Source organism: Morone saxatilis, unplaced genomic scaffold (genome assembly GCF_004916995.1).
Source record: "Morone saxatilis isolate NCDOM2014 unplaced genomic scaffold, NCSU_SB_2.0 Contig16, whole genome shotgun sequence".
Lineage (NCBI taxonomy): Eukaryota > Metazoa > Chordata > Actinopteri > Moronidae > Morone > Morone saxatilis.
The window spans coordinates 1,504,089-1,518,440 of record NW_023339718.1 but is presented as its reverse complement, the minus strand read 5'-3'; the positions used below and the strand labels follow the sequence as shown (position 1 = coordinate 1,518,440).

At 40.5% G+C, this 14,352-nt stretch overlaps 1 protein-coding gene across 2 annotated transcripts in view; it reads right to left on the bottom strand.

Annotated features, from left to right (window-relative positions):
• The window catches only part of sgsm1a (small G protein signaling modulator 1a), a 35,226-nt gene that overhangs the window by 12,468 nt on the left and 8,406 nt on the right, over positions 1-14,352 (bottom strand). The window contains exons 4-18 of one of the 2 annotated variants that reach the window (XM_035659024.1): positions 7,581-7,743; positions 7,201-7,353; positions 7,037-7,104; positions 6,277-6,422; positions 5,291-5,428; positions 5,059-5,183; positions 4,408-4,475; positions 4,144-4,307; positions 3,568-3,703; positions 3,324-3,467; positions 2,598-2,727; positions 2,041-2,105; positions 1,745-1,890; positions 706-834; positions 434-616 (exon numbers count right to left, since the gene is read on the bottom strand). In XM_035659024.1, coding sequence (XP_035514917.1) covers positions 434-616; positions 706-834; positions 1,745-1,890; positions 2,041-2,105; positions 2,598-2,727; positions 3,324-3,467; positions 3,568-3,703; positions 4,144-4,307; positions 4,408-4,475; positions 5,059-5,183; positions 5,291-5,428; positions 6,277-6,422; positions 7,037-7,104; positions 7,201-7,353; positions 7,581-7,743 — 1,958 coding nt within the window. The remainder of the gene's footprint in view (positions 1-433; positions 617-705; positions 835-1,744; positions 1,891-2,040; positions 2,106-2,597; positions 2,728-3,323; positions 3,468-3,567; positions 3,704-4,143; positions 4,308-4,407; positions 4,476-5,058; positions 5,184-5,290; positions 5,429-6,276; positions 6,423-7,036; positions 7,105-7,200; positions 7,354-7,580; positions 7,744-14,352) is intronic. The other variant, XM_035659025.1, reaches the window with a different exon arrangement.

Below are 14,352 nucleotides of genomic sequence, written 5' to 3'. Positions count from 1 at the left end.
ACATACAGTCTTATTGTTCTTTGGCTCATGTGCTGTGTTCACTTTAAAAGGGATTCTCCAGTGATTTAGTAGTCAGAAAAATTGAAGTTCCTAGCATGAGTCAAACCCAAAAGACCCTGGATTTTACATTTCCCATAATTCAACCAATAGCTTTTTTTTTCCAGACAGTCTAAGCCTAGTAAATGCCCATGTCTTTAAAATGCATCTTTTATAGCTACCTTAAACAACAGTATTCACAAGCTGTGAAGTATTGCCCATAGCTAGCAGACCAACATTTATTTATAAAATTGGCCTAATTCAGACTATATACTGTAATGTTTCCTATAATGTTCTGATTGAAGACACAAGATAACAACATCAACAGCTGATTCCTTTTCAAAGTGTCACCCTACATAGTAAATAAACATTTCTGAGTTGCGTATTACTGCTTCACCTCATTGCTGACGGTGGAGTCATGGTGGATCATCTTCTGACTTGAACTGTCCATGCTCGCTCCAGACGAGCACTTCGCTAACGCTGCTGCATGCTGCTCCTTCTCCCGCTGGCGGACAATCTCCTCGCATCCGAGCCACTCACGCATGGTCTGTTGGTAGCACACTCGGACCTGTTCATCCACCTGGGTTTTAGGGAACGAGGGATCAAGGGTCAGAGGTTCAGGTGGAAGATGGTTTAGGGAGCAAAGTCACAATCGCGGAAATGACAAACCTCCTTCCTCTGAGCTTCAGACATCCCAAATTGATAATGACCCAGCAGGAAAGGCCACACCTCTTTACGCAGCGAGGCGTCCACACCACCAAAGTAGACCAGACGAAGCAGCTCCTTCTCCTCGTATGCCTGAAGAGACAAAGCATACAGTCCTTCACTTCAGTAGTTGCTTTTTGGTAAATCTTTGGATTTTCTCCCTCTTTTAGAAAGACAATTATCACTCATCATTCGTTAAAAATTCAATACAACAGCATGGCAGCCTATAGACAGAGGCATAGTAACTTTTACTCTATCAATGAAGAAGATTAATGCATCCAGGAGGGTGGCAGATGGAGAAAACTACGGGCACTGGTGCATCTCCCAACTGTTCTTGAACAGTATGTACGTGCTCTGTATTATTTATTAATTTCAGATGTAACTGCAGATCAAAGACATCCTTAAAGGCTTAATTGGTGTTCCTCCATATACGTTACATTTTTATACAGATTTGTTTGGGTTTTATCAGGTAGCTCTAAAGTAAGTAAATGAATAAAATAATTGTTTAAAGAAAGAGTAAAAGAGTAATCCTTTTTAAATTTAAACACTTTTCTTTTAGCCGACTCCTAATCGTGAGAAGCATTTTTGTCAAACTAGTGTTTGACAGTCAAAAATGACCTTTTTTGGGGTTTTTCCACCCATTGCCATTATAAAAAGACAGTTTTAAGAAAAATATTTGCTTATAAAACATGTATAAACATTTCTTTTATGTTCAGGTCAAAATCTCCAGGTAAATGTAACCTGTGTCCAGATAAACTGTAGACGGTAGACGTGGACTTTGAGACTGATGGGTCCATTAGCCATGCATCATGCACACTGTTGTGAGACTAATTGTGTGAGCCACATGAGTAGCAGAGGATGAATATGGATGAGACAGAAGAGTGACAGAGTGAAAGAGAGAGCCTGGGAGCAGGCATGCATGTGTGTGAGTGTGTGTGGATGGCATACTGTCAGCAGCAATGTGAAGTTTGTGTTGCAGTGCTGTGACACCAGCGATGCTTACTGTGCAGTCCTGGAGGAACGTCTGCCACACGTCTGTGGTCAGCCCTTTGTAGGCATCGCGCGGCACGTCAGGCGCCACAATGGTGTGATTGACGAGAGCAGAAAGGTGTGTACGCACAGTGGACAGGTGACGGCAGTATGCCAACCCTGGTTGACAATACAGTTAATTACATAATGCCTCTGCAGATGTTAATGATCATTAAAAATATTATGTTCTACTATGACACTGTCATAGTGAATGTGAATAGGTACAAATATTTAAGGTTTTCAGTGTACACAATAAGCAATCATACATACAGCCATAAAATGCCCGAGAGATGATCTGATACTTCATGTTGTCGCACAGCAGCTTCAGAGGAGCCCTGCAGGAAGATACAGCACAGAGTGTAAAACATTTAATGCAACTATTCTGTTCTCTTTCCTCAAAAGATTACAATCAAACTAATCATCTAGTGCATGAGAATATATTCATAACGTCCTGAATGTATGAGAGATAATGTAGAGTTAATTACCGTGTTGGAGCAAATTTCTATCATTCAAATAATAACCTATTGCGCTGCCATATAGAACAAAAGGTTTACCTTTTGTTTCACACCCTCCGACCATTTTAGATGCTTTGCTTATCACCTCATTTTCCCAACACATCAGTCAGGTAAATGTCACATAATTGTCTTCTGGGTAATTACTAAGGCCTTGTATCTTTGCTTCTTTCCCAGTTTGGTCTGTATTGTTGTGGATTTCTGTTCGGCACTAAGGGATGTCAGGTGAGCTTGTTTGTCTCAGGAGCCTTCAGCAGTTTCCCCTGTCACAATCTAACACAACTCAGTCTAGCTTGAAGTGTGTTTATCTCTCACCTCTCATGGTTGCACCCCTTGGGTGTTGCCCCATCAGAGTAGCTCCCCTGAGAACAAGAGGAACACGAGGACTTCCTGAGAGTGGGATGCCACATTGAAGCTCCATGATCCATCAAGTCTGGTGGAGTCACTGCAACATGCACACACACATACACACACACACACACACACACACAAACCGTCATTGTCACTTAAAAAGCATTATGCTGCTCAAGCTTTCAAGGACAATTACATTTGCACTTCGATGATTTAAACACAGCTGGAGACATTTCGCATAAGCAGAATTATGATGATCAATTGTGATCTGCTGAAAGCACTTCAGAGCATAATGTGTTTGTGTTTGATTCCTGTTAGAGCAAAGATAAAGCACATAAACAAAAACATTTGTGCAATCTGGAATTGATGCACAATTTGAAAGCATGAAGCCATCATACGCAGCTACATTATTACAGAGAGAAAGATTAATTGAGCAAGAGACGCTTTCAGTTGGGAAGCCATATTCGATCAATCAGCTGTCCACCCATCGGCTGTTAAAAGGTTACTGCGCTTTAATGCAGTAAAAAAGGTGTAACACAAGTTGGCAGGGAGTGAAAGGGGCTTTAATAACAGGACACATCAATAAAGTTTGCCAGAGGCGCAGGACAGGCCAGGAGGATATTAGAGGCAGGGAATTAAAGCAAGGCAAGCTGACAGACGGACTAACGAGCCGAAGTGTGACAGTGTTACAGCTGCTTCCTGTGAGTGAGGGGGATTCTTCAGGACAGCTGCAGGACCTCTTGGGTACAACCAGGGTTCCTGTTTTGGAGGGGGACTGTCCGCTCAGTTGAAGGGAGAGGGAGGAAGTCAGATGGGGAGGATGGGTTACAGTCACTGTAACAAACAATGAGCAACAGTTTCATAAAAATGCAACAGTCTGGCGAGGCCCGTGGGCGCTGCTCATATTAATTTGCTTCTCTGGAGGAAATCTCACCAAATTCTGACTGGCTGTTTGGAAAGAGGATGCGGAAGACATAGTCTGTGGCCTCGTCCTCCTCCTTATCCGAGACCGAGTCTGTGGATCCAGATCCCTGAGGAACCCTATTCCGCAGCTTGGGAAACACCTTTCCCTGCGATGAGAATATAATGGTTATTAAACTAATGCCAACAGTGAAACATTATTAACCATTAGAGCCCGGTCGAGGCCATCCGTGTAAAATAAAGAGGTTGAGTGTCTGTATGCTTAAGCTTATTAATAGTGGTTGAACATGCGTGGGTGGTTTTCATTATTCGGTTTAGCTGCAGATACATCCATTCATTAAAGTAGACACTTCTTGTGTGTCGGTGCTGAGAGAACATTAAGCCACGCATTCATCAGTAGCAGTCCAACCAATGAATACAACCAGGTAGTGCGTATATTTCCAAATCCAAATGTCTTTTTTATTGATTTATTGATCACATAAAGGCTCGTTTAGTTTGTCTTTTTCTAGAAAGAATGCCTAATATGTAAAATTTATCTTCTGCATTTAAAGCCAGAGAGCGACCCCAAAGAGAGACCTCCTGTGCTGACCTTTCCCCTCTGGGACCAGAGTGGGGGGTCCAGCTGGCCGTGAGGAAGCAGACCGTTTTCCAGGCAGGAGAGGAACTGGAGCAAGTGGCCACCTCTGGGGAAGCGAAGTGGAGGTCTTTGGATCCCATCCTGACTGACCAGCACCACCGTCCCCCCACTGTCAACTACAGAAGATATATGAGAGATGATTTCTTTGTCGACTAATTCATGATCATGACTCAACACTGAGTTCTGGTTTAAAGGTAAAGGACTGGGTCGACCCACCTTGTTGATGACAGTGTAAGTAAACTATCTCCTCTAGAGGGATCGTCATGGCATAGTCCCAGTATACACTGAAAGAAATGTGATCAGATAAATAATTTGTAAAATAACAACCCAGACTAGTCTTAGCAAACCGGGTGGACCAGCTAAAAGTGAAAAAACAAATCCAAAGGAGATGTTAACATATTATCCGTGAGCCAAAATGTCAAGGAACATTAATTTATAGCTAATAAAGAAAGTAGCCAAGAGTGTGCGCACAGACGAGCAGGCGTGTAAGTTGGCTAATACAATAATCCATTTTTTGGGTGAGAGAAACCATGCACAGGCACAGGAACATAACACGGTTTGCTGGTTTGAAAGATGTCTGACTGATGTCTCGGTCAATAAACCATCTGCTGGCTGCTGGTGTGCTGAAAATAAGCTTCTCCAGATCAGCTGCATACTGAGTTCCTGAGCCACACACCAGCTTGCTGAATTATTCAGTAACACCCAAGTGTTAAAGAAAAGGTAAAGAAATAAGTGTTTATATGTCTTTGAGTAAGCATAATACATGAGAGATATTCATAATATGAGGATTACTAATATTATCAAACACAGGCTTTGTGGACACAATCACCATAATCACAATACATGTGCAGCTGGATAATTCTGCACCTGCGTTCATAGTCCAGGTCTCCAACAGAGCCGTTCATGAGCTGATTGGGCGTCCACTTCAGGGTCATGATGTCAGCATTCTGGTGCAGAGACAGGTAACCTGGGATAGCCTCCATGTCATCCCTCTGAAACAGCCATGAGGTCAGATGTTGTCATTTCACACAATTAAATTGAATCTGGGGAGTGTCGTCTCTATACATCTATGAGCGATTAAGAGGAATCAGACAGTTACCGGTTGTACAAGCACATTGTTTTTGCCAAACAGTAGGGTCACCCTGTTGTTTTGATGCAGGGATTCCACATATTCACGAGCTGATGGTGATGGGGAGGGGCGTTCATCCATGCTGCTGCTGGAGTGCCGCTTCTGGATCTGCACGACACAGACAGAAAATATATGAAAATCAGACAACAAAATAAACTAAACCAAATGATGACTAGTTTTGTCGAATGAATTACAGCCGGCTAGTCACAGTACAGACATTTCCCATGAATAAAATCTGTCTCAAATGAGGAATCTAACGTTCATTCACGTGCACCAGTGCATCCTCCTTTCTTCCTGATGCCAAAGACCAGTCTACTTTTGCACGAAATACACACACACACACACACACACACACACACACAAATACATAACACCACACGACTGTAAGTATTGTGGTGTTAGGCCGAGTTGACCTGGTTCACTGATAACTTGAAGACTGAACTGAAGTGTGAAGGTCTCAGATACGTTCTGTTCTTTCTCCTGGGACGTGCTGTGTTTCACTTTACACTGTAATCCTAGCAGCTCCTCTTCAATCAGACAGAGAGCATCTCAGAGGGGAATGTAACTGATCAGACGCAGCACTAAAACTCTATCTGCCTACTAATAGAGCAAAATAAATATATTCTATAAACAAGATAAGGAGCCTGATGTTAATCCTGCACTAGTGGGAACTCTGGAAGTCAGTCAGAGTTGGGGGTGCTGAGACAGTCAGTCTAATGATGTCATACTAAATGCTAAATACATGACATTAATGTTTTTTGCATTCATTTGAATAACGAGGATAATTTGCAATATATAATAGTTTTTTTCAGATAAAACTGAAGGTAAAACCTCTTTCCTGGAGGTCGTTGTAAGTTTGAATATTTTTATGAACTAATGCAGATTTAGGGGGTGCTGCAGCCCCCCTTCAGCACTCCTACTTCCAAGGCTCATGTGCAACCAGTTTTAATACTTACACACAGTGCAGGCCTCTTAGTGGGAGAATCCTGTCTGCAGTGGCCACCATGGATACGATGTCTTTGCACCAACTCGTCAGCAGACGGGTCCGTCCAGAAGTGGTCGGCTGTCTTCATCTTGGTGTACTCCAAAGCACAAGGTCCCACTGTCACAATGAATGGGAACAGTTACACAGTGCAGACAATTTAGTTAACTAATGGTTGGCATCAGATTATCTTAAACATGGTTGAGTAGAAGCGGTATATCTTTGTACTGAAAAGGTAGATTTTTCAGAGATGTACCATAATAGGCTTAAGGTGATCTTTCTTTTGATCCACCATGAAGGTATAAACAATTCTTATTATAGTTCAGAACCATTTTGGCCTGTTATCCCTTAAAATAGGTTTTTTAAAATACTTTTAAGGGACTCAAAGACACAAAATAATCCAATAAATCACAAGCAAAAACTAAACTAAAAACTAAATTTACATAATAGCCAAAATAATTCCAGTGCCAGAAATGTTTTTTTTCTTATTTTCCTGTCTTGTAAATCAAGCTGAGACCCAAATTCAGTCCCCAGCAGCAGTGCTTCTGGCTCAGGGCCATTAAAAAGAATTTCAGAAGTTCACTGGTGGGAAGCCAGTGAGGGACCATGTCCTTGCTGCTGCAGAACAGACTTGTCAGCACTCCTATTCTTGTATAAGATACTGACATTTTCATTCAAACATGAACCCAAGCTAGATGATTACATTAAAAGACACAGATGTCACATGTGATTACCTAACAAAGAGGCAAGGATAGGTCCATCCACAGGGTCCATTAGAACAGCCTCTTTCTCGTAGTATTTACTGGAATACAAATGTTAAAAGGGGAATTTTGAGGGGACATAGACTTCTTGTAACACAAATAATTGAACAGACATTCACTGGCCCTTCTCAACGTACCTGCTGTTCTCCACCAGGTAGAGAACAATCTTGTCCAGCACCTTCTCGAATAGAGCCGTCCGGATCCACAGGTTCCTGACTCCCTGTGGGGTGAGGCTGGGCAGTCGGGGCATCTTGCGAAGGCTGTCCTGACTTTGCAAGCTTTGACTTCGTCTGTAGGAGAGTTTTATTGTAACATGAAGTAAAACTGCATCTGCATGAAGCTAATGGCATCAGTGATTCATGATTCATAAAAGCTTATAAACATGAATTATTTAGAAGCTTTTCATATAAAAAAAAAAATAGCCCTTCAAGTAAGCAGACAGCCATTTGTTTTCAGTGCTTTCGCACAAGGCTTTGATGTGCACTTTGAAGTCTGCTGTGATGTGCGCGTCTCTCACTTTGTCTCGATGATCTGCTCGACCTCCTGGGCCTTCCTACACAGCTCCTCAGCCGGGGTGAAGCTCTTCCCCACCTTCATGAAGAGTGCCGCTATCTTGTTGCTGCGCAGAAAGCCCGCTGCCCGACGTTTCAGCCCATGCAGAACACATGCCTCCACTGCAGCTGTGTGGCCACAAACACATGGTTGGAAAAGATAAATTATACTCTTTTATACTCAATTTACTAATACTGTAAGCCAGAACAGCAAAACAATTAAGGACACGACAAAATCATTGCAGTAACAAATAATAAGAAAGAGCCAAAGCACAAAGAGAAACCAACAGCCACATTTTGTAGCACAGAATATGTTTAATTGTTCGTATTATGTTAGCAAATTGCACCCTGGCCACACAAAAAGTGCAAGTATGATGCCCAAACCTGCACACCATTCACTTTAATTGCAACAGGTCGGAAAACCTGTAATTCTGATTTAATCCAGAAAAGTCACATTACATGTTTCTAGTCATGTTTGAGGATGCTGTTATGTTTTTTCTTTTTTTGTATTTTAGTCACAGCACACCTTTCACTTCTATTATGATGCACAGGTAAGTGAAAAATAATTATCCACCCTGTGATTTGGATCCATTCCAAAATTGAATGGGTCCTTCCTTGACCCATGCTCACCCTCCCACCAAATTTCATGTTAATCTGCCCTGTAGTTTTTCTGTAATCCTGCCAACAGACAAACCCACAAACTGCTCCAAAAACATAACATCCTTGTCAGAAGTAATAATAGACTATCTTTGGTCACTTGGGGGAAGCTACAAACACTGGAAAAAGTTGCTTATTTATTGTACATCCAGCAGAGATGGAGCAACATTAGTACTCGTTTGGAGTCATGCCTCTAACCACTTGATAAATTCAGGTCCAATATTTAATCTCCTTTTAGCTTTATTTTGGTCAACTACTTAAAACCAAATTTCGTCACTGGGGATCTTATCTTACAGGGAAAAATATCTCTTAATACAATAAATTTGTGGCTGGCAGAACCAAAACAACAAGCAAACATATGCCAAAGCACTCCATAAAGCTTTCATATTAGAGAGTAATTTTACCCATTGTTAATATAAAAATATTGAGTAGCACAGCAAGATTGTGTACAATAAAATACATTTTATGACAGTGGCATCTAATATGTTCTTTTATAATAGCATGTCACACATCTACTTAAATTTTTTTTTCCACCAGGATAATCCACTCAGTGTCAGTCCTGCTGTGACCAACATGTCAGCAGGGGCAGAAGTAGATGGGAGGCACAGGGTGGCAGCTGCCACCTCTGAAAAAATACCTGGCCACCCGAGTGCGGTGTCAGATACTGTCAAATTTAACATATTAATTTCGATTAATTTTAAATTGATCTGTTATAACCACATTTTAGACTAAACGAGGCTTAAGTTCAATGGAAAAGACCTATATTTGGAAAAATGTTTGAAGATTTGGAAATAAAACAATTTATTGATTTCTAATGTTGCCTTTAGATATTTCTATTCAACGCTTCACTAATGTGCCACAACAATGTAATGTTTTTCATTTCAAATATCTTCATTTTGGAGGCTTTTCCAAGCAAATATTCATATATGTGATTATTCGAGATTAAATCAGCATATTTCCGCAACCCCTTAAAGTCTCCATGCCACCCTCTGGCCACCTCATGAATATTTCTCTAGATCTGCTCCTGCATGTCAGATGTCAAGTGAGTTTCAACACCATATGCAACACAGTGCATGTCTACTATATCTAAGTGTCTGTACATACTGTTACACGTTGTGCATTTAAATTTGAAATGAAGAATGCGGCTTGTCTCTTGTGTCTGAATGAGAGAATACTACAGTATATAAATACATCATAATACATAATCAAACAACGTTGCTACATTTTTAGGAAAGGCGTTTTCACTGTTTGCTAGGTTGAAGACTGCATATTTCTTAAATGGATTTTAATTTTTAATTCATTCATGCCGTCACATAATAATCTTTGCATTAGACACGATGATCTGTAGTGGACACACAAGTCAATGACATGACGACACACTTGCACAGTCACTCGACTGTGCAGAAAAACAGACACCCCTCTCCTCTCTCAGGCCTACGTGGCAGTGCCTGGAGCTGTGTTGACATTTGAGTTCTCTTTCAGGACTAATCCTGTGGCTCTGTTCACATGGGGTCAGGGGGGAGGCTGGGGTTGCCATGGCAACCCCTGTTGATGGAGCGATCGAGCTCTGGGAGAGATGAGCGGAGGGAGGGGCGGGCGGCAGCTCATCAGCATCGCGATCTCTCTCTTTCCATCATCCTCACTTGTTCAAATACAGCTTCTCTTCCTGCATTCATCCTGTCACTCTCCAGATCTGTCACTTCCTCCACCACCGCTGCTGCTACAGATCCCTGTTAACAGGGTTTTGCTTCATCACACCCATCAAACCTTTAGTTTTTGTTTTGTTTTTTAAATTAAAATGTGTCCTCATCGTCTTCTCTGCATCTTTGTTTCTCCTCCCTCTCTTCCTGCATTTTGCTCTTTATCTGTCTGAACTGCTTCTCTTCGCACATCATTATAAGAGCAAGAAGCTAAATGTCAGAACAAAGCGTAACATTAAAAGGTCTCCCAATATAGATCATCCTCCTTACTCTCTCATCATTTCGGATTAACTAGTCTCAGTTGGCAAAAATGCAAAGAAACCTTTGCTATCTTAGACAATAGACTTACACTGTTCAGAGATACAGTCTATCCTCAGTGTGCCACTTTTCTCTGCAGTGACAAATGTCTCTGAAATGAAGTGTTACAAACAATACTTTGTTTATCCCACACTTGGGAAATTTGTTTATCACTGTTGCGCACATATAAATAAAAGAATGAAAGATTCAGTATGAGACACAAAGCAGGGAGACTCCTTTTCAACTTATTTAGTCAAATTAAATATTTCATGGGAACCATTTTCCTACAATAATAATCATAAACAGCATAAATGCGATACGAAGAAAATGATCATCGTGTCAGTAGAATCAGTCCTTTGTGCAGTCCCTCCTGGTAAAAACAGCTAACACAGTAAATTGCCTCTAATCATCCTGTATCTGTGGCAACTGAGTGCATTAAGAGACTCTTGGACGGGGAAAACACAGCTGACCAACACACCAACAGAAGGCCTTATTATGGACAGACACTGCTGAAATGATTAGTCAACAAGTCAATAAGTGGATCCACAAAATACTATACTGATGATGTTTTTGATTAATCATTTAAGGTTATTTATCTACTATAATAAAAACATCAGCAGCTTAGTTTCATTTCACTGTGCACTGAATGGTTTTGGGGAGTTTTGACTAGTTCAGATGAAATAAGCAGGTTTTAAACTCAAATCACTTTAGGCTCTAATACCATCTGGAGTTGGTTATTATCTGACATTTCATAGACAGATTGGTTAATCAGTCGATTGCTAAAATTACTGCTTGATTAATCAGCAATAAAAAGCCTTTAGCTGCAGGCCAAAAAAAAGGATAATGCTTCACCGAGTTCATTCAAATACAATAAGCTTACAATCTTTGTTTGGTTGAATGAACAGTTAAAATGTACGTATGTAAAATATGTTTTTGTTAGTCTGGAAATGTCAAAAACTGTACATGTATAAAATGTGGGAGAGAAAATCTTAATGCTTATAGATTGTGTGGGTGTCATATTGTGCAAAAAATATATTTGACTGGTATTAAAGTGGTGATAAATTGGTTTTATTCGATATTATTAACAGATGACAGTGCTATCTTGTCAAATTCTGCTTTAACACATTTATGTGTTAAATGTGTTGTTTTTAGCTTTATTGTGCTATTTTTTACTTGCTAACTCAAGTCAACAGTAGCGCTTTGACACACATCCCCTCCACAGCGTCTACATTTCAAACTCCTGCCTGGGCAGCTCATCAAAGCAGCCATGAGGGTGGAGGCTAATTGCTCCCTGGTGAGCTGGCCGAGCCCCCTCTCCCATCCTCCACTCACTCTTTCTAATCTCTAAACAGACCACAGCTGAAAGAAGATGTGTAGTAACAAGAGCCACTATAAGGATCACAGGAGGAGGAGGAAGCTGCTGACAACAAAAGAGAGAGATGAGAGGGTTATCCTAAGCTGCTACGTGTCCACTGGGAGGTCGGCGCCTCAGACTGACCAGCAGCTATTAAAACAAGCTATTAGATGATCCAATGGATAATGTGCACACCAAGAGAACTGTTGATACGCTGGCATGAAAGCGCTAATGGACACACACATACAATGCCCACAGCACTGACTGATGTAATAAAAAACTGTAATAAAAATCTGTGTTCTGTGACTAATTATTTTCACTAGTGCCCATTCAAACGGTGTCTGTTCAGATTGCTGGGCCTCTGGTATTGCTATGCTTGAAGCTTAGTGTAATCGACCTGCAGAACCGGAGAGCCCGTGCACTTCTAGAGGCAGCAGCTTAGACCCCCAGTTTTCAGTTCCTCCAGGATGTTGTGATCGCAAAAATGTATGCAAATTCAACCAATCCCCATGAATTCTGTGCGATCTTGCTGCTACAAATTTGACCAATCATTGTAGTTTCATGTAAATTTCACTGATCATAACAGTCTACCACGCCAAACGCTCAGCCATACATCACCAAACTACTAAAGATTTTATTCTTACTGGAACAAGTTGCCTTTGGTTTTTTTTTTTGTTTCCAATGTCAAAACATCAGAACATGCATTGGAAGTTTAGAAAAGCTGTTGTAAGATCAGATATTTGAGACTGCAGCAATCGCCACCAGTTTTAGACAGAAGTATATAATAATGATTAGCATTACTGTTTAAAACTTTGTTTTTAATTGACTGAATGTGGGCCAAAGACACACAAGCAAAATGTACCCTTTTATGTATTCAAAATTCGCAATTAACAAATTTAAGTACTGTTATCAGCATTTGCGGGAGACATTGAAATCTAACTCTTAAGAAGTTCTTCATCCAGATTTAACAGTGAATTAATGAAATCTTTACCTCAACATCATTACAATTAATACATTCATGAATTCATGCTGAAGGTAGCCAGCTACGCCATGTAAAAGCTGGTTCCCAAGGCATTACAAAGAGTAGGCTGACATTATTCATTGGAGGTTGCGAGCGAACACTCGACACTGCACTTCAATGGGTCCTCAGCAATACACGCAAGTCAAGTCAATCAGATGAACACGTGTCTAAAAATGATCAAAGGACAAACAGAGATTCCTATGATTTTAGTTCGATAACCTTACAAGATAAAACTTTAAAAAGAGATCGGGGTAAGCTGGTTACTGGGTGGGAAGGATGTACAGCATCGTTTGCTTTAAAGGTTTTCAAGCTGTGCTGCAAATTCTTTTCATCCAAATTAACTTGGCTCTCACAAGAGATCTTGCCTCAAAAGACCACAGAAGCACACAAAATTGATTCTCCACAATCTTGATAGCAGCAAGAATTTTGGGACTCACTTTGACCTTTTTCCCTCTGACTTCGCTGTGTGTGAAATGATTGTACAGAATTTTATAACTAGATCTGGGAACAAAGACCACGCCTTGAACTGATCTTATTTTCACACAATCTGTTCAACTCCTCTTTGACTCTTTTTTCACCTCCCTCCTTACACAAACGCAAATTACATTTTCACACCAATATAGAGCTGACAGGCTTATAAAGATCTAACAGTTTTTCCATATTTTTGTTGGTGCATCTCCTCGTTCATGTTAACCCAGCGGTACAATGAAGACAACTTATTTATTGGCACTATTGTTCTACATGGTAATAACCTCCTCTTGGCAGTCTGTGCCAAGAGGAGTGTTCACTTGTTTATTACATAAATCCATTTTCCTACATTTTAATGGCTTTCCTAGAGTCCCAACATTTTGAATTAAGAACAGTATTTGTCTGCAAACATAGCTAGTAACTAGTAAAAATATCACATTTTCTGCAAGCTCAGAGTCATTTTATTCACACTGAAATCCCCAAATATATCTGGTTACTGATTACAGCTCTGGACTGAGCCAGACATCTGACTAGTGTGAGCGTCTGCATGTGGGCAGTGTGTTTCTCACAGTAATCATACTGCACCCTATTGGTGCCATGTTGAGGCAAGAACAATAACACTTGGTGAAATTTTGAACTTTAAATGTCCTTTATTTCTAATTAACTCTAATTATACACTTATTTATGTTGATGATGTGGCTCTTTGTCAACAGACTGACTACTGGCTAAAATCTCAACTTACAGTTTTGTTGTCAGAAAAAGATCCTCATTATAGATCCCCAGTACTTCCCTTGTATGTTACTGTTGGTAGGCTTTGTAATAGCCAAATGTTGTTTGAATATACTGTATATCTTACTGTTACTAATGATGTGTTGGTAATTGTGAATAATTCTTGGTCTATGAGAGATAGTTGTGTGGTTATTTGTTCTATGATTAACACTCCGCCTCCTTGTGAAGAAGTCTTAGTAAAAAACATCATTAGTCACCGGTTAGTGAAGGAGGGAAGTTCTTCTACATTTCATCTACATTCATTTGGTTCTGTTACAGTACGTTTTTGCTTTCCCATAAGGAAGAACAGAGGGTTTTTGCCATCTACTCGGAAAGCTGAAACATTAAAGTCGCCCTCCAGTCAAAAATATGTTTTTCTTCTCATTCCTACAGTTGGATGTTGGATCTGTGCAGAATGATGTATGTGAAGACATTGACACTAGAAGGATGTTTTCATATTCATCTGCTGAAAG